The sequence below is a fragment of the Loxodonta africana genome, chromosome 4 (genome assembly GCF_030014295.1).
Source record: "Loxodonta africana isolate mLoxAfr1 chromosome 4, mLoxAfr1.hap2, whole genome shotgun sequence".
NCBI classification, from domain to species: domain Eukaryota; kingdom Metazoa; phylum Chordata; class Mammalia; order Proboscidea; family Elephantidae; genus Loxodonta; species Loxodonta africana.
This window is the reverse complement of record NC_087345.1, coordinates 119,244,998-119,265,879: the sequence shown is the minus strand read 5'-3', so window position 1 is coordinate 119,265,879 and position 20,882 is coordinate 119,244,998. Positions and strand designations below refer to the sequence as shown.

General features: G+C 36.2%; 1 protein-coding gene across 23 annotated transcripts in view; it reads left to right on the top strand.

Annotated features, from left to right (window-relative positions):
- Positions 1 to 20,882, top strand: part of PLEKHA5 (pleckstrin homology domain containing A5) — a 258,711-nt gene that overhangs the window by 180,852 nt on the left and 56,977 nt on the right. For 12 of the 23 annotated variants that reach the window (XM_064284534.1, XM_064284509.1, XM_064284508.1 and 9 more), the window contains 5 exons: positions 762 to 1,229; positions 6,777 to 7,242; positions 9,958 to 10,041; positions 12,792 to 12,911; positions 13,765 to 13,818. In XM_064284534.1, coding sequence (XP_064140604.1) covers positions 762 to 1,229; positions 6,777 to 7,242; positions 9,958 to 10,041; positions 12,792 to 12,911; positions 13,765 to 13,818 — 1,192 coding nt within the window. The remainder of the gene's footprint in view (positions 1 to 761; positions 1,230 to 6,776; positions 7,243 to 9,957; positions 10,042 to 12,791; positions 12,912 to 13,764; positions 13,819 to 20,882) is intronic. The other 11 variants (XM_064284519.1, XM_064284514.1, XM_064284517.1 and 8 more) reach the window with 2 other exon arrangements.

Genomic DNA, 20,882 nt, shown 5'->3' with positions numbered 1-20,882 from the left:
CAGTGGGCAGATGTACATGGGATGCCAGATTCAAATCCAAAGGTTGCTTGATGAAGTAATGATGAATGATGGTAACAAGGTCTGTGTGGCCACTGATGAATTCATCTGAGCTCACAACAACCCTCTGACGTTGGTGCCATAATTATCCCCAATTTACCAAAGAGGAAATTAAGGCAATGTACATTTCTGTACCTTGCCCAAAGACACAGCTATTAAGAGGGAGACCTGCGATCTGAACATAGACTGTCTGGCACTGAGAGCTCTTAACACTCTCAGCTGCCTCTTGAATACACACCTAAAGAGTTAAGCTAGTTAGTCATATGGTTCAGATCTTTGATAGCATCAGACTATAATTTCATGGTGAAGCCGTTTCCACAGACCAGACTCATATTTGTCTCATGATGACTACTCTCCTGCAAATGTGGATTTTATGGTTTAACTGTCAAAGGGCCATCTTATTTGCTTTATTCCCAGGTTTATGGTGGAAGCATACATCACGTTTTATCCTTCAAGTATTTCGTCCTGTACATGTTTTGTGTTTTCTTTTTCTCTTTTCTATTTATACATTCTGGCATTTGGCTTAAATTTTAATACCACAGCATTGGGGATTTGTGCATATTTATCTCCGTGAGCGTCTCAGTTTGTTTTTTTTTCCCCCCTTAAATTCAAAGGTAATTTCATTTATTTTCTAGATTGAAACTCAGAATTATCATGGCATTTTTTTTCATATGATTTACTATGATTTTCTTTTCTGATTTCAGAGTGGACAAGGTTACATCTGAAAATGTACCAACTAAAGAAATGAATAATATTCCCAACCATAGAGTGCTAATTAAACCAGAGGTCCAAAACAACCACAGAAACAAAGAAATAAGCAAAATTGAAGAAAAAAAGGCATTAGAAGCTGAAAAGTATGGATTTCAGAAGGATGGCCAAGATAGACCTTTAACAAAAATTAATAGTGTAAAATTGAATTCTCTGCCGTCTGAATATGATAGCGGGTCAGCGTGCCCAGCTCAGACTGGACACTACCGGCCAGGCAATGTGAATAGCTCAGAGAACAAAACAGCCAATATTAGCCTGGCAGATGTTAGAGGTGGAAGCCACCCAAATACAGGACCTGTACACACAGATGCTGATCGAGTCATACAGAGAACCAATTCAATGCAACAGTTGGAGCAGTGGATTAAAATCCAGAAAGGGAGGGGTCATGAAGAAGAAACCAGAGGGTAAGTGTCTTATTATGCTTTATGAACCCAAGTTTATTTCAAGCTACGTTGGTGAAGATTGGTTTTCAACCTACCAGTTAGAAGTATTGGCTTTAATTGTGTTTTAGATATTACAGCTTTCATTACTGTATCTTTTGTTCATGGTGATTAGATGTAAACATTTCCTCTCTCTCCCATTACTCTGTCACCCAGCTTACTAATAGCAAGAGTTCATTTAGCACAAGGGAAAACTTAGGCTGTAAGTAGAAATTAGGCTTGTTTGGAATGAGAGAGGCAGCAAGACCTACCCCCTATAGCTTTCCCATCTTACCCCCCATCACTACCACCTTCTCCTAGAATTATGATTTAAAAAAAAAAAAAAACCTGTTGTCATCGAGTCAACCCTGCAGGACAGAGTAGAACTACCCTTTAGGGTTTCCAAGGGGAAGCTGGTGGATTCGAACTGCTGACCTTTTGGTTAGCAGCCAAGCTTTTAACCATTACGCCACCAGGACTTCAAAATTACGATTAGCCCGTGAAAACTTGTCTGCACCATCCCCACAGCCCCACTCTGGCTGTCTTCTATTAGCAGCTTCTGCAGCTTAGTCCAACACAGGGATCTCATAAGGCAAGTAATGTAGAGACAGTGAGAGCTTATTGCTCTCTAGTTCCCAGTCTTTTTTCTTGGCCTTATTAAAACCAGAATGTACATGACTAAATATTAAACCTATGCATTCATACATACTCTTGTTCTTTCGTATATTTATTGTACAACTACTGCATGCTAATCACAGAGCCAGAAAATAAAATAATGAAAAGATATATTCCAGATTCTTACTAAGCCTATTGTCTGTTGTCTACTTGAGATGGTTGAATAAACAAATGCAGTGTAGCATAACAATAAATACATTGAAGAAAGGACCGGGTTCTATAAGAACATAGGTCGGGGACAACCAACACAATCTAAGGTTTCAGGAAAACCTTTCTGTAGGAAGTGAGATACAAGCTGAGATATAAAGGCTGGTATTCATATCTGGCAGTGGTTTTTTTTGTTTGTTTGTTTGTTTTTGTTTTTTTATGCATATCTTGGCTTAGGTACACAGAGCACCAGAGTTGATAGAGAGCAGGAACTCAGCAGAAATCCAGCATGGCTTGGGTGTAACTGCTGTGATCTGTGATCGGGGGTGAAAAAGAAAGATGGAGAGATAAGCCAGAAAAGATTCATTCAGAATTGTGTTTCAGAAGATCACCCTGGCTACAGAATCTGGAGAATGAATTAGAAAAAGTTCAAACGTTATTAGAGTAATTGAAGTGGGAACAGGATGGGGTATATTTAAGATATAATGAACAAGACTAGTTGATAGCTTAGATGTGCTTTTGATTGCAAAGCAGTCTCACTCAAGACTTTTTTGAGTGATTGGTAGAAATCAAGAGATACCCTGCTTTTTAACCTGAACAGCTAGGGTTGTCTGATGCCTTTTACCACAGAGAGAAGATTTGGGAAGAGAGAAAGTAATGAATGGTTGAGGTCCCTGTATCTCCAAAGAGAGATCTGGACTTAAGTACAGTTTGGGGAGTCATCAAAAGTAATTAAAGCTAAGGGTAAAAAATAGTTAAAATAATTTAGCAGGGAGGCTAGATAAAAGAAAAATTCTGAGGGAAAACTTAAAACAACATCTGCATTTAAAGAATAGGAGGAGGGGGCTGTGTGCTACAGAGGAGACCAAAAATAAAGGCCAAAGGAATTGGAGGAAAGGCCTATAGATGAGAATACAGGACCCCTATACACATAAAAATTAACCAAAGGATTACTGTAACTCTTACCTGTCAGTAGTAGAAAACCAGAAAACAATGACGTTAATAATGTTTTGATTAAAGGAAGAGTAATTTATTTTAATAGTGAAACTTTAGAGGTATGTGATTGTGCTTCTAGTTTTCTCAACTCTGATGGCTGCCATCAGCAGTTGTTAGCTGAAGTTTCAGCTGTCTTTCACAAGTGCAACTTAAAAGCCTGGGTACACTCGGTGTCGTCCTTTGTTATCTCTCCAATATCCTCCTGTGCTGTGTTGTTCAGCTCCGCTTTCTTCTTCTCTACCCTCCGTATTCACTTTTCTAATTTTGCCAAGCAATGGTTGTAAGAAATATTTGCTATTTCAGAAATAAAATTTCATTATTCAGAAAAGAAGCCAGATGTTTAAAAAAAGAAAAGAAAGGATGTTTGGAGGTTTAATTAAAGTAATCACTTTCAGGGAAATGATAAAAATCCAAACCAGAAGAAGTGCTCAATCTCTACCTAGCAAATTAAATCTCACTTCAAAGTGGAATCACTGTTCCTGAAGTAAAATCATACTTTAAGAGCATATAGTTAGAGGGATTCAACAAATATCTGGAGATTAGCTTTTTTTTTTTTTTAATTGCATAAATGTTAGTTTCCAAACACACACGTAGGCTTTGTGTGACTTTTTTCTTTTGAACGCAGACAAGCAGCTTCTGAAGACTGGTCTTAGGTTATTTTGAACTAAGGTTTTCTCTTGAGTTCTTCCTCCATCTCTGAGTTCACTGTGATGCCGGCTTGCATAAATACAGTTAGTTAGATGTTCTTATGAAATAGCTAGAGTCCAATTTATAAACTTCATAAAATATAGTATGTTTTATAATGTAATTTTTTTTTATTGGTAGAATGAAGCATAATTGTAATTCATGGAATCATTCATTAAAAAATCTTTATGAAAGGCTCTCTTTTGTTATTAAAGTTCTGATAGAAAGAAAAGAGGTTTAATATTTAGTCAAATAGTAGATCCGTGCATCTGCGGACAAAGCTTTAAAGTTTCTTTGTGAGTGACAGGCACTGTTAAGACGCCTGGTGCCTTAAGCCGTTGTTCTGCATGGCAGAATCGCAGGGACAGGGTTTCATGGTGTTTGACAGGCAGCTGCTGCTGAATGGAACACTAAACCTGATGGGGAAGCTTACAGTGTTCATTCCTTAAGTTTTCACTTAAAAGTAAATCACACTTTGCTTAATTTGAATCTCTTTAGGGAAGACCACTGAAGGGAATTGTAGTTTTTTTAAAACCAGGTCTCAAAATGCTAGAAAGTATATGGGATAAAAATAAATCTACCTGATAATAACCTTTTTTTTTTTTTTATTGTGCATTAGGTGAAAGTTTATAGAGCAAATTTGTTTCCCATTCGATAGTTTGTATATAAAGTGATTATAACATTGGTTTCATTCCGTTTAAACTAATTTTCCATTAAAAGTTCCAAAAATGGCAGAAGAGTCTTTTAAACTTTGTGGTCATTAATAGAAAAATAGCTTACAGTTAATAACCATGTGATGGGTTGGCAGCTCAAGTCTGACATACATCTCTACAACAAGGACCAGCTCATATTCTGTATGTTTTCTGTTACACAGCATGAATGTTTCAGTGACCAAGACTCACAGAGGGGTTTGGTGTGATTCCATTTTATGAACTAGAATTTAAACATTAATTTAGAGGCTGTTTTTAGTGTTCTGACAATGTATATTCTTCCCTTATATGATTATTAATCTTTTCTTTTTAAATATTTCCAAACTGGGTACAAAGGTAATATTATTTATATGATCCATAAATGTTTCTATGATATAGTTTAGTGCCTAGCAGAGCCTTTTGCTAAGATCTCTATAGTGTATCCTGAATTTATGAGTGACCAAATAAACCACAATAAAAAAAAAAAATATGTCAGGGTAAATTGCATTAGAGCCAGGACGAAGTCTCTTGTTGGAATCAACTTCCCCTGGCTGACATTCTTCCTAAGCAGATAGCCTTGGTGTTGCCAACTCTGAACTTGTTTCGGTTTCTGGCTTTCATGTCAACAAAGAAGGTGGGGATAGGGAAGGATACCGAACAGAAAAAAAGCAGGGGGGTGGGACGGCGGGGCGGAGGGAATATACCTGGAGGGAATCCAGCAAGGGACTGAACTCTTTCTACTGGTTACATCAGAATATTAGGTACATTCCTCCCCCTCCTTTCCCCAAAGTCATGAGATGGTTGGCCTAGATGGGTTTCACCTGAGGGTATATTGTCCAGTTCTGACCTAACCTGGTTCGCGTAGAGACATTGCATCTGAAGAACAACCAGGATGGTGAAAGAATTTTTATTTAGGAGGAATGATTAAAGGAAATGGAAATATTTAGATTACGAAGTAAGGCAGGGAATTTTAGAACTTTAAGATACACTAGTGATCAAATTGTCTACTAGATGAGAAAACTAAAAGCCCAAGACGTTTCAGTTGGTCAGTCAGCTAGATTTTGATAACATGTGCAGTGAGTTTATTCAGATTAATTTTTTGCCATCTCTATTTACATAATTATGATAGAAGGGTAAGTTTATTCCAGTAGAGATGGTAGCATAAAATGAATACTTGTAATTTAATCCTGCTCTTTTTAATCTGGATTTTGTTTTTGTTGTTAAAAAAAAAAGGCTATGTTGTAAATCGTAGCTATACTCTCTAAAACTGATGTAGAAACACAAATATAACTTATGTAAAGTTTGTATTAACTTTTTAAAATAATTTTCATATCATGTATTTGACCTAGCATGAGGCTAACACAAGGATAGTTTTGATAAACTCAAAAGAGTGTGTTTATTAAAGTGTTAAAAAGAAAAATTTTGAGTTGAAATTACTTCATTCTATTTTAAGAAACTGAAATAATCTGTGCTTAGTAATGTGCTATTATGTATCCATATCAAAAAACAGGCATTTTAAAAGAACTCTATTTTGAATGCTTGACGTAGGTAAGGAATTTTTAGATTGCTTTAAAAAGCCCCCCTCCAAAAAAAATGTTGAAACCATTCATTAAGTGGAGTATTAATTTCTGTGCTGGAGAGATTGCAGAATTCCTGAGATTTGCAATTTCATATCTGAAATATTTTCATGTTAAGTGTCTTGTCTTTATATAATATTTTTATCCTTCAGTTTTTTTTTTTTCCAAGTTTGAAAAAGTTATCAACGGACATTACTCCTTCAAATCACAAATATACTTACGTACTTCCTCCCATAAGTCGATGTGCTTTTTTGAGGGAAGTGGTACCACAGAGTAGTTAATATACACCTGTGATAGTTTATCTTCAGGCTCCACAGATAGAACTCAGAACTTCAGTATTCCATCCATATGCAGACCTCCTAATTAACTGTTTGAGTGAGATATGTGAAAATGAGATTCTGTGAGTTTATTTATATAAAAGCAAAATATGAAGACAGGCTTGAGATTAGATCTTGAACATTCTGATTTTTGAAACGAAGTATAGTAAAACATTCTTCTTTCTTTAAGCCAAACTATATGTTTTGTGGAGTTAATAGTCTCTTATTTTATGTAACTGATATAATTAAGCCTATGAAATTGAATTTCATAAAAAGATTAAAATCTGTTAATTAATAATTTATACCTTGTATAATGTTTCAATCCTTTAAAAAAGTAAGTCCTAATATAAATTTTACTTACCAGAGGAAAGGAAGAGCATTTTAATATAGAATCTGGAAAATTGCTGTCCCCCTCATTTTTACATTTCAACCATTTTTATATTTTAGAGTAATTTCTTACCAGACATTACCAAGAAATATGCCAAGCCACAGAGCCCAGATTGTGGCCCGCTACCCTGAAGGTTATAGAACACTCCCAAGAAACAGCAAGACCAGGCCTGAAAGTATCTGCAGTGTAACCCCTTCCACTCATGACAAGACAGTAGGACCTGGGGCGGAGGAGAAACGGAGGTCGATGAGAGATGACACAATGTGGCAGCTCTATGAATGGCAGCAGCGTCAGTTTTATAATAAACAGAGCACTCTCCCTCGACACGGTACTCTGAGTAGTCCTAAAACCATGGTTAATATTTCAGACCAGACGATGCACTCTATTCCCACATCACCTTCCCATGGTTCAATAGCTGCTTACCAGGGATACTCACCTCAGCGTACATATAGATCAGAGGTGTCTTCCCCAACGCAGAGAGTAGATGTGACAATAGACCGCAGACACAGAGCTCATCACCCTAAGGTAAGATATGTGCTGATTTTGTGTGTTACCTCACAACTTTATGGATGCTGTGTTTTATTTCTAATGCACTGCTCTTTCTTTTAAATGTGAGAGACAATAATAAGGCCAAGGTGGGCAAGGCAGTTCTTTTTTACTTTAAAAATTAACTTAAAAATATTCTACAGTGTCAAAATCTCACTTATAAAACCTAATGCAGTGCTTCATCTCTCAGGAGCACGGAAACAGTTCTTTTGAGAGGATGTATTATGCATTCTTCTCTGCTTGATAGCGTATCTTATCAGCTCTCCATGTAGGTTAAGAGCACATGCATTTTTATTGGCTGTGCACACACTTTCAAATTCCACACCTGCCCTCTTCTGGTATACCTGCGATCTTGTATCAGGCTCATGCTGTTCTTTGCAAGGATAAAAGTGTTAACCCCATTTTCTAACTAGCTGAATATATTTATATTGACATATATTTCCTTAGGTGCCAAACTTGATATTAGAGTGATAATGCTTAATGGTATACATACTTTCCAAAAATTAAGGTGTAGACGCAGGTCATGTTTCAGTCTGTACCATAAGTTGGTTTCAGCATTGTTTCGTGGAATATTTGGAGTGAATTGCAGAGTGCTTTGTATGGATCACTTTTCATAATGCTAAAGCTGTTGTTCTGATCAGTCACCCTGTATGTGCTGAGTTCCCTAATATCTACCCTAAAGTCAAAAAGAGTTTTTTTCTATGATTTGTTTTTAATCCTAGTGAATTTCTGACATTAAACCATTTAAAAATACACCTTTCTTCTTAGCTTTGTGATAGCCTGTATCCTTCAGTTGCATTATTACCTAAAGCGTCTGGTTGATCATTCCAAAAATAATCATTTGTTTGAAATTGATAGATCAATCAGGAATTTATTTTGGAGGAAGCTTGAGTGTATCTCATTGAAAAAAGGCCACCTTTGACCTCCATTGTAACAAAGTTCAACATTTGTATGTCCAAAGTCTAATCACATTTGTTAAAAATAGTAACAATAGTCAAGAAAAATCCGATCTAACATTAAAATAATGTGTTAAAAGTGACTAAATTGCATGGTCTCATGATTGTGAATGTTTTTCACATTCTTAGCCAGAATTTAAAATCTGTTGCGGCATCAGCTGTGAGATGAATTTGTGCCCTCTGTCAAGTTTTAGTCAACTAAATGTCTACCCCTCTTCCTCCAAAAAAACTTCTCCAACGTTGCCAGATTTGTTCTTACAAACTATCCTGTCATCTATCTTGATCTATACCAGTGGTTCTCAAAATGTGGTCCACAGACTCCGATGGAGTTTCTGAGGTTCCCTAAGACTCTTTCAGGGAGTCTGCAGGGTCAAAACCATTTTCATAATAATTAGATTATTATTTGCTTTTTTCGCTGGTTTACATTTACACTAATGGTCCAGAAGCAATGGTGAGTAAAACTACTAGCAGCATAGCATAAGTCAGGGCAGTGGCTCCAAATTGTTCTACTGGTCGTTTTACACTTCACTGCCATACACGCTCAGTAAAAAAATAAAAATAGCAGTTTTCCTTAATGCCATTGATTGCAAAACAGTAAAACTAATTTTATTGAATCTTGATCCTTGATTACTATCATCTTAATATTCTGAGTGAGTAATGGAAATGTGAAATGTATAAAGCATTTCTGTCACATACCAAAGTACTAATGGTTTTCTCATAAAAAAACACATGTGTGATTATGTTGGTTGCAAGCTAAACTAGCTCCTTTTTTTCATGGAGCACCACTTTTACTTGAAAGAACAAATAACAGACAAACTATGGTTATTCAGACTTGGGTATTTGACAAACGCTTTTTCTTTTTTCAAAATGAAATACGAACCTGTCACTGCAAGGAAAACGACTGACAGTATCTATCACTGATGACAACATTTGCACTTACAAGCAAAATTTAGAATTTTGGAAATTTTGCCTGTGCCACTGTGAGCTTGACAGCTGTCCAGTGCTTAAAGACTTTTCTAGTGAGATTGGTGGTAATATTAACAAGTGTGATTCATTAGATAGTATATTGGTATGAAATGGGCAACATTCGGAAGATCTGTTTAATTCAGTAAGCCAGTAGTTTCCAAATGATGGATGTTTGATATAAAATGAAGCATGGGTAAAAGATTCATAAAGAGCACAAATAGATAATGAATGTTAATGTAACAGTATGAAAAGTTCATTGATGTAGTTTCAGATATCACATTGCAACTAACCTTTTAGAAACTACCACTCTTTGAGCTTTAATGTAGTATAATAGATGAATATCCACAACTATTCAAAAAACCAAGTAAAGCTCTCTTCCCTTTTCCAACTGCATGTATCAACAAGGGTAGATTTTCTTAATATACTTCAACTGTGAAAGGGCATATCACAACAGATCGAATGCAGGAGCAGATAAGTGAATCTGCCTGTCTTCTGTTACGGCAGACACTAAAAAGATCTGCAAAAGTGTAAAGCAATGCCACTCTTATCACTGAAATTTTTTTTAAGTACATAAAGGGTCCTAAGACCAAAAAGTTTGAGAACTGCTAAACTAGACTGTAGAATTACTCTGTTTATCAGCATCTGTGTTTAGTCAAACAAGAAATTTCCATACCTGTCTTTCACAAGCACTAATAGCAATTTTTAAATGGCATTTCATAATATAAAAGATGTTTTTTATCACAGAATTGATGTTGTGCCTTTATGTTCCTAGCATGTCTATGTGCCTGACAGAAGGTCAATGCCAGCAAGCCTAACTTTACAGCCTGTTGGTTCCCAGAGCCTCCAAGGCAAAACAGTGAGTATGGTATCTTTATTTACCACATCACAGTTTTTATTTATGTGCTACACATAAAAATATGTATTGGAAATAGCTTTTAAGTTTGAATTTTCAGAGAGGTGCATCCCAAAGAAAAACCATTACTGCTCTTGCAGAGGGAGATGCACATCAGAAGAATTTGAAATCATGTAGCCATTTCAGTGTCTTAGAGGATGTGGCTTTGCCTAATTGTCTGACTGCCTAAATAGAAGATTATGTTTTCAAGGCTTTTTTTTTTTTTTTTTTTTTTTGTATAACCTGGGTTGCAGGTTCATTTACCTCCTCGAATTGTTAATTCCCTTATCCTTAAAATAGAAGCTGGAGTAATTCGAATCCAGCAAGGAACCATTTGTAGTCAAACTGTAGACCTATAAAGAAGTTTCTGCTGTAGATTTTTATATAGATTAACTACTTAAGAGCAAAAAGTTTCTTAATTGCATGGTTACACAGAAAAGTAAAGACTATAAAAATATCAGGTCAAAGCAAGTACCATTGTTACTGTCAGTGCTACCTTCAAATTGAGAATGAGTTCTATTACCAGGACACTATTTTTCTTCAAATTAAAGAGTAAATACAACTTTTCATCACTTCAGTTTATTTTAAAGGCATTTTTTTATCAAGGGAACTATGCTTTAATATCAGTAGATAGCCTTGATTTCTGTGAAAATGGGATTTAAGCCCCATAGAGTTGTTCACTATTTAAAATTCTCTTCCTGAAGTGATCAGAGGAAATTCATCTTCAGTGTTTTTTGTAAACCTCCTTTTATTTTATGTTTCACATGCTTAGATAGAACAAAGTATTTCCTGGCTTTAAACTACTTGCAATTTGTTTGTTAATGTCTTAAAAATTGCTTAATTAAAGCTAGAAATTTTTAGTGTTAGAATTTTTAAAATTAGATTGTTGGTCTGCCGAAGAAGCAGACTTTATCATAAGATATTGCTAAATATCGTATTAGGAAATTTTATCTTTTGCCCTGCTCCCTCTAGTGGATATTTAGGATAAAATTTATTTACAGCCTCTATGGCTTTTTTTTTCTTAATCCAATGTGCTTCTGTTTATTTGACTTCAGAATTTAAATATCTAACAAACTTATTGGATTCTGTCATCCTTTTGAAAATCTCTTTATCCTTCATAAGTAATAAAGAAGAGTTTTAAGATTTCTTCTTTTCATATTTCTGTCAGATATCAATCTTAGAATATCTAAATCCCCTACTCCACCCTGCCTTCTCCCTGGCAAGACCTCACGAGCTTGGTAATGATCATAAATCCATTGCCATTGAGTCAATTCCGACTCTCATCAAATCTATAGGGACTGCCCCACAGGGCTTCCAAGGAGTGACTGATGAATTCAAACTGCTGACTTTTTGGTTAACAGCTAAGCTCCTAACCACTGTACCACCAGGGCCCCATAATATATGGAATGTCCCAGAGTCGTGAGGTCACTCAATGTGGTTAGCATTAAAGCAAAGACAGCCATTCTTTTCCTATTGTATCGTTTCTTCAAGTCACACACACGTAATAAATATTCTTTAATTATTTAATATAAAAGACTATTGTCTCATTTTTATAGATACCCAATTTTATCTAAAGAATCCAATGATAGCTACAGTTTACTTCTGACATTTTCTTTCCCACTCGAAGGCAATAATTTTCAACTTGATTCCAAATGAAAAGTAAAAATGATTTGTATGTCTGTATAAAGAATTGAATGGAAAATAAAGAGTAACAGCAGATAAAAAAGAGAGCTAGTGGACTGCCATGGTATAGGCGAAACTAATCAATCAGAGAATGCTTTTTGGCCTGGAAGTTTCAAGAGCACACTGTAGCACTTAAGTGAGAAGAATCTCCCTCCGATTTTCCCGCAGTTTTTAACCATAACAAAACTGAGAGAAACACTGAGTAATATTTTATGACCTGTATGACTGCCAGTGACTATATTTTACTGCGTTTCTAACAAAGAGAAATATATGAGATTGGTCTGTTAAGAATTTTCATCCGCCGTTGAAAATTGATTCCCCTCAGGGATCATAGTAACCAATCAGGAACCAAAAGGTTTTCTGCTTTCCCAGAGTGTGGAAGGAGGGTTTATGCACTCATGGAAACTTTCTGTGTGTATGAAATAGGTTTTTTTCTTAGAAGCTAAAATTGATCTTTTTGTCATAAAAATGCTGTGAAAGAACTGACAGTGACATTTAACAATATAATTGGGAAGCAATGAATAGATCCCAGCTACTGAGATTAATTTTATCATCCAAGTTTTACATGAATTTTAATTCTTTTTACTTATCTTCTGTTCTTTAAAATAGTCTGTTGGACGTGCAGGTATTGTTCTGTTGCTTGAAAAGTCCTAGGTGTAGTTTTGTAAATATCTTATTGAAATGACTTTTAATAATAATCTTTTTAAACACTGTTATGTGCAAACCTTTATAATGGGTTTTTGGTATCATGGGTTTTTTATACTTGACATTTAAATAATTCTCTCACAAGTTCTGAGAAAAATGCCTTAATATACCATTGCTTCACTATATCTTTTAAAGTAACACTGTTCCTTCTATTTCTCTAGATATCTATGCATTTATGTAGGACCTATCATCATAGTACCTAGGCACTATGTTTGATGTCAACCATAAGAGGAAACTTGCCAAGAAATCTTGGTTTAATATCTGTCACTTAAGACAACAATTAATCTGTTTTCCACTGTTTGGATTCTTAAATTGTACTCCTTCAGCCAGAGGAGCTTACGCTGCTGCTAATAAAGCTGAGACGGCAGCAAGCTGAACTGAGTAGTATCCGGGAGCATACGTTAGCACAGCTCATGCAGCTGAAACTTGAGGCCCACAGCCCAAAGGTCAGCTATGAAGAGATCTGTCTGTGTTGTTTGCCATCGTCACTTATTTTGAGCCACTCATTAATCAGTACAGTCGGTGTCATTAGTGTTGAGCATGAGACCATACCATCAATGCATCCACAGCATTAGAACTTGCTCTTGACCCTTTGAGAATTCAACTTATTTATTTATACATCAGTGAAAGAAAATACAGGTAGGATGCATTCTTTTTAGCCTTCCACAGACCTACCAACCTTCAGCTATGAGCATGGAAATGCATACAGGCTTCAAAATAGTGGTATCATTAGTTAATAACATACCTTCCCCATCTGGTAAAATAGCTCTTAAGAAATCTTGTAATTTCTGGCAAAGTATTAAGTTGAAAATTGATTACAGTGTTAATGATTCTGCATTTTAAACTTACCTTAAGATATATCTTTTATTCTTGGTGGAAAAAATGAACAAGTATAAACATTTCTCAAAGGGTTAAATAGCCTCTGGCTATATAAGAAAATATCCACAGACATCTTGACTTCTTAAACATCTTATGGAAGAAGTAGTACTATATTGCAGAAAAGAATTAGCATGTACAACTTCTAACATTCATTCTGCCAAAGCCATTTCAAGGATTTTTCTGCCTAAACATTTCAGTTTATATGCTTGTCTACTTGATTTCTTATAAAACAAAGTAATTTTATAATAATTTAAGATGTCATCTGTACCATTTACAGGGAAGCATGTGTGTGAAAGTTGTCATGTCCCATGATATATAGTAGGTGCTAGTAAACTGTTTTTCTTATTTCAAAACCGATCTTTTCATGAATCCTGCACCTTCTTTCTCTATCCCTTTGTTTTACTGACTGGTGCCTACTAGAATGAAATTCTCTCACATCATCTTCAAAGGAACACCATATATTTGGATCATCAGGTGGGATTTGTAGAATTTTCTTACTTATCATACCTAGTAGAACTTCTTAAATGTAGTACACTTTTCAGGCTACTCAGATACTTCAGTTACTTTGAGTTAACAGCATGATTTTTACTATCCTTATTATTTATGAAATAAATAATACAGGATGCCCTGAGAGCCTTCACAAATGACAGAATCAGAAATCCCCCACTGAACAGGTGAATTCAGGAGTATCATAATAAACAGGAAGAAAGAAACTGTTGTGGCGGTATGGGGGGGATACATAAATTGACTTCTGTAAGCTTCATTCTTCATATCCCAAGGATAACTCCTTTTCACTGAGGCTCATCTAAGCTAGGAGTTGACCTAATTAAAGAAATAGACAACACCAAACTATGAAATTGTCTTGTTGAAAGGGTGTGGTGTGGTCTGTATTCCCAAGGGGTAGCTTAACAAAGGGTGAAATGTGTCGTAGAGATAATTTCTAATTTCATGTACCTGTTTGCTGTCCCCTCCCAGTGCTTGGTCTTTGCCAAGATATGTAGAGTCAGTTTTATAGTAACCTACAGTTCTTAGCACTATGGGGACAATGCTAGGAACAAGTCTGGTTGGTTACAATGAATGTTCAGAAGTGAAAGTGGCAGTTCCTGAAGAAGAACTGACTCTCCTATAATTCCTAGGAAGTGCTCTGTTAATATTTCATTTTAATTTGGTGGGAATTTTTGATATGTTCTTAAACATAGGATTTCTTCTAGTGGATGCATTGTTTTGTATAAGTTAAGCTAAATTTTATTCTAGCTTTTTTTTTAAGGTCCAAATGAATATTTTCTCAAAAGGTTACCATGGAAAATGTTATAAGACAGATGTTTGCATATTTATATTTGCCCGTTTGAAACAAAATAATAATGCATTGCTTTAAATTATTCATATTTAAAGAGAGGTTTTGCATTAGGATAACCCTTTAAAAGGTGGTATCATTTTTCTTGTTTAAATTTTTTAAAGAAGTATAATTTTGTTGATATAAGATTTATGTATTTTTCCACAAATGTTTTTATCATGATTTTGCCTGTTGGAATGTTTTAGAAATCAGCATTTCATATATCCAAATTCAATTCTTCAATTGAGAGACTGAGACTATTGAAATTTAACCACAGTGTGTATTGTACATTGTGAAAGCAGTCTGAAAAAGGACACGTTAGCTAATAAAATAGGAAAATAAGTCTTCCCTCAAGATTTAACGCTGCCAGAAAGCTACTCAGATATGTAGGAAATAACTTTCTTAAAAGCTCTTTGAATATAAAGCTAGGTATATTTAAAAAAAAAAAATTAAACCTGTTGCCAGTCAAGTTGATTGCAACTCATAGCGACCCTATAGGACAGAGTAGAACTGCCCCAGAGGGTTTCCAAGGAGCAGCTGGTGGATTCGAACTGCTGACCTTTTGTTTAGTAGGCAAGCTCTTAACCACTGCACCACCAGGGCTCCAAAGCTCGATATAGCCCTGGAAAATAATGGGATATTATCAAAATTAATTCTAAAAAACAATAATATAAATGTGAATCTGAAGTTATCTGCAATCTCTGGAAATAAACCTAGTAGTTCTCACTGTATTTCCTAACTCACTCCACTAAAATAACAACTGGAAGTGCAAAAACATAGAACTTTAGAAAACCTTACGAAAGGAAAGGAAAGGTAAGTATATCTAAATTACTCCCATTTGCTACTCCTCAACTCTGTGTCCCAGGTCCACCTGTCTTTCACCCCTTTACCTGAGTGCCCCAGATCCCAGCTGAGCTTTATATATCCCTCTCGTTCCTCTCTAAGCGTGCTCTGCTGAGCCATTCGTACTGCACCATGCTAGTGGTCTAGAGGTGGCTTCTAAAAAAAAAAACCTCAATTTTTTATTGATCCTGTTCTCTCTGCTTGTCAACAAAGATTCTCAGTAATTCACCTTTTTCTTGTATTAGATTCTGAAATGAAGCTATTTTATTACAATTTAAAAATTTTGAGATGATGGGAAGAATTTCAAAATTGGATTCAAATGATATTTTGCATTGAAATAAGACCTTCTGATGGCAAAAAGTCGGCAGTTCGAATCTACCAGGCACTCCTTGGAAACTCTATGGGGCAGTTCTGCTCTGTCCTATAGGGTCGCTATAAGTTGGAATCAACTCGACGGCACTGGGTCTGGGTGGATGGCAAAAATTAGACCCTTTTTAGATAGTAATTAGGCAGTATATAAAAACATGGTAGATGCTTTGCCAGAAACTCAGATATGCTTAAATATATACATTCTTAGGTTTCCTAAAGAAAATCTCTCTTTAAATAAATCAGATTTCTTTATGGTTTCGAATAAGTGCACTTACTATAAATGAAATTATTTACTTTTGCATTGTTTACTGTATTTTATATTAGAAATTATGGTTGTTAAGCTATATGAAAAGTACTCTTGATAATTTTGAATTTTAGTGAAAATTTTCATTCAGCTCAAACATTTCCAGCTTTTAATCTTATTACTGCCAATAATCGATTTTAGATAACCAGCTCTTTTTGGGGGCATTATTGGTTTCCTGGGTTTATAAATTGATTCATCAGCTTTATATAACCACAAATTGGAAAGCGGTTTTTAAAATCTGAAAGTCAGAGGAAAAGGCTCTGGTCACATTTTATACTATACATTATACCAAATGAACATGCACTAATCAGTTCTCACTTTCAGCACTTACCCTGCTTGCTCAGAATTTATTATTCTGGTAATAAATCATCAGAATAACATAAGGCCGGCAACAAAAATGTAATCTTCCTCCTGCCCCCCTTACTAGATGCCACAGTTGTCAAAAGAAATGTTTTAATTGATTTAAATCCTGTTAATCCCTATCGCCATGCATGAAAAATAGAACCAAAGGGTAGTCTCTAAATTGCTTCAGAGGTAAATTCATTGAGATGCTACTGGAATGTCTGTAACAAAAAATGAAATACTTTATCTGGAATTCTAAAAATTTATGTATTATATATAATCAAGCCAAAAATCTTGGACTTCTGGTGCCTATAGCTTGAGCAGTACAATTGGGTTTCTGATTCTGAAGATGAGCCTTGTATTGAAGTGTTCTTTAAAAACAACAGTAACTTACACTAATTATGTGATATAATTTTGTTTCTTCTTTTTTTTTTAATTTTTTTGTTTTATTTTGAAGTGCACTATTACACTTTGTTTATGCTTTTACAGCCAAGGGGGTTAGAATATTCAAAGTCTATATCACTGAATATTAGAGAAACTTCCAACTTCATCCTAAAATATCATCTATGGATTTAGCATTTACTAGCTTTTTTCATGTTTAGTCTTCTGCCTAACGGTATATAGAAGGGAGAGAAAAAAGCCATAATTAAAGTTTTGCCGTGGGTTAGTTCTTGCCAGGAAGTTGGAAGTAAATTTGAGATTATCAGCAGTTGTAATGGTATTTTCCCCACTGAAGAGCAAAGTATCCATTTTCAATTCTTTGAAAGTGTCAGAGTAGCTAGTGTTTATTTTGGGAGAGAAAATCTTGATATATTTTCTTCTCAGAGAAGGGCAGATTTTAGAACTATATGGCTTTACCAAGTCAGCATTTGATAATTAGGAGTCTCTAACAGTCCTATATGGATCCCTGGTGGTGCAGTGGTGAAAGCACTGGGCTGCTAACCAAAACGCCAGCAGTTCAGACCAAGCAGCCACCCCACAGGAGGAAGATGGGACAGTCTACTTCCACAAAGGTTACGGCCTGGGAGACCCTGGGGGCGCTCCTGCTCTGTCCTGTGGGGTTGCTGCGAGTCGGAATCAGCTCGACAGCACACAGCAGTAGTTCCACACACCTGGTTGGCAGTGCAGGTCCACCCAGAGGCTCCTCAGAAGAAAGGCCTGGCGATGAACTTCCAAAAAATGAACCACTGAAAACTGTGGTGCGTAGTTCTGCCCGGACACGTGCAGGATGGCCATGAGTCAAAATCAACTAGACAGCAAGGCAGCTGGTAACAGATGTTAGTCATTGGTTTGAAATTTGAATAACGGGTTTTCATATAAGCTTTCGATAGCCAGCTATCTACCGTATAGATAGGGGAAGATACAGTAAGGCTATCTGATTGTTCGTGCACTCTACCAGTTCTGAGATGTTTTTATAGCACCCCTGCTGGTTAGATTACCAGCCTAGCCACAAGAGGTTGTAGTTAATCCAGTTTTATACCTGAAGACTATACTAATAGTGGAAACCCTGGTGGAGTACTGGTTAAGTGCTACGGCTGCTAACCAAAAGGTCAGCAGTTCGAATCCGCCAGGCACTCCTTGGAAACTCTACAGGGCAGTTCTACTCTGTCCTATACCGTTGCTATGAGTCAGAATCAACTCGACGGGAGTGGGTGGGTTTATACTAATAGTATCATATACCCTAGCCAGATTTTAAGGAAAACACCTTTCTCAGAGAATTTATTCAGAGTGCAAACTTGGGATCTTAGGAGTACGCATATCTTATCTCCTTCTGCGGGTCTAACATTGGGAGTAGGAAGTTGTAGTTTCTCAACCATGCCACTTACTAGAATTTTTCCCAGCTTCAAGTTTTCAATTCCTATAGCATCGGACAGAACTGGTTAGGATAAGCAAAGGAACCAAGTTGCAGTTTTAGAAATAAGACCAGGAGCTAGGCAAAGGACTAGGCAAGGCCTCTCAGTGAATGAAGAGGTGATCAAAAACTAGGGCTTTTTTTGTCCAGTCACGAAGGAAGGATTAATAGGAATAAGGAAGTTAGAAGATGTTCCTATAACCCATCCAGTTTTTTTCTTAGTAATTTTATTGTGCTTTACAGCTCGAGAAAACCCTGGTGGCATAGTGATTGAGTGCTATGGCTGCTAACCAAAGGGTCAGCAGTTCGAATCCGCCAGGCGCTCCTTGGAAACTCTATGGGGCAGTTCTACTCTGTTCTATAGGGTCGCTATGAGTCAGAATCGACTCGACAGCACTGGGTTTGGTTTTGTTTTTGGTTTTACAGCTCAAGTTAGTTTCTCATTCAAAAATTTATACACATATTATTTTGTGATGTTGATGGCAATCCCTGCAATGTGACGGCACTCTCCACCTTTCCTCCCCGAGATCCCTGTGTCCATTCGTGCAGTTTTCCTGTCCCTGCCTTCTTGCCTTGTTTTTGGGCAGGAGTTGCCTGTTTGGTCTTGAATATTTGATTGAATTAAGAAGGACATTCATCATGTGTGTTATTTGTTTTCTAGGCCTGTCTAATCTTTGGCTGAAAAGTAGGCTTCAGGACTGGCTTCACTTCTGAGTTAGCAGGGTATCTGGGGCCCATAGTCTTGGGGGTGCATCCATTTCCCTCACACCTGTTTTAGCTATTCCCTCTTTGTGTTTGTTTCTTCTTCACTTCCTTTTTCTTTCTCACCTTCCCTATTAGGGATTGAAGAGCAGTTTTAGGGAATTCAAATAATGTCCTCTTTTCCTTTTTTCTAAGCCTTCCTGCCAGCTTTCCATATAGGCAGTGAGAATGCAGGGTGAGATGCTAGGAACCATAGCTAAGTAGGGATGCACAGAAGGATTGAGAAACTTGGAGCAATGGGTCACAAGCTTTTTGTAAGCATGCCACCGCCTTGTGGATAAACCAAACATAGACCAACAGTTCCAAAATTATATACAGCTGCTGGGAGCAGGCAGGAAGAGAATGAGATTGAGGTATTTCCTTTGAGGATACCTACCGCATTAAGGAGTTTATCTTCTGTGAATCTTTACCAGCCAAGAAGATTTCAGTGAGTTTTACCTTGTCCAGTACTACAGCAAGTTTTTTGTTTTTTTTTTTCATCTTTTAAATGTAAAACTGTATTATCATATTAAATTGTGCTTTTACAGATCCCCCTTGAAACTGACATTCTGTCTTAACTTCCCCCGCCTCCTGCCAGAGTCACTGCAGTTAATTGCATCAGAAACATGTGTATGAGAACAAGAAAGGAAAAGAAAGATATCCCTATTTAGAACTGAAAAGGAAGGGACATACCTCAGTCAGCCACACTTACGTTGGGGATTACTTATTCCCAGGGTACTCAAAAATGTATTTTAAGTAGTGGTTCTTAATGAAAAGAATGTTTCTCTTATGATAATTTTTTTAATAAAATTCATTTGTTTCTATCCAGTTGGAGCTCCGCCTCCCCAAGCTGGGCCATACTTAAGTCACTTCTGAATATAGCATCAAGTAGTATATTTTTTTAACACTAGATGGCTAAAAGACCTTATCCTCAGATTCTCATGGAAAAGCAGAAAATTTTTCATGACAGACCAGCCACCATGGTAAAGTAAAAGAAAAGTAAATCTCGAGGATCTCTGTGCTCTTTGTTACACAAAAAGGTTTACAAGAGCCAGTAGCAAAATCTTTAATATTTATATCAGTACCTTTTTTTTAAAAAAGCGTTATCAAGCTTGTGGTGAAGGTAAGAAAAGTATTTTTGTTTGATACTACTAAAATATCTTGAAAACTTAAGATAAACTTTCTGATTTGCAAACGCTTTATGATAGCATTTAGATTTTATGATAGAATTCTCTTTTATAAACAGCAATATTTCATGAACTATGTGTTTTTTAGTACATATTTATGAACTGTATACTTTTGGATGAAGTCTGCTATTCTATCATGGATCGCTGTGAATATTCTTCATCAGTATGCTTTCTATATCCTTTCAAGAAACAACAGTGGAAAAAAAAAACTATTGCACACAGGAATTCTGACCACTTTTCAATATATTTATGCCAGGGGAGATGCAAAAAGCAACAATTAACTGGGTGTATGTAATTGGTATTGAAACCATTCAAGGTAAAAATCCAAGAGCACTTCTTTGCATTTTGTTCTTTGTGGTCGTGAAAGACAGTTTCCCTAGAAGGAAAGAAATGCTAACAAGATGATTGAAAAGATTCTTCATGGCTTTTATTGTTCATGTCAGTTCAACAACTTGGTTCTCTTGCGCTGTTAAGCGAGATCCCATTTTCTCTAGTATTTAAAGGTTCCTGGAGCTTCTATTTTTCGATATGTTTGAGAGCTACAAGAAATAATGTCTCTAGGGAGAT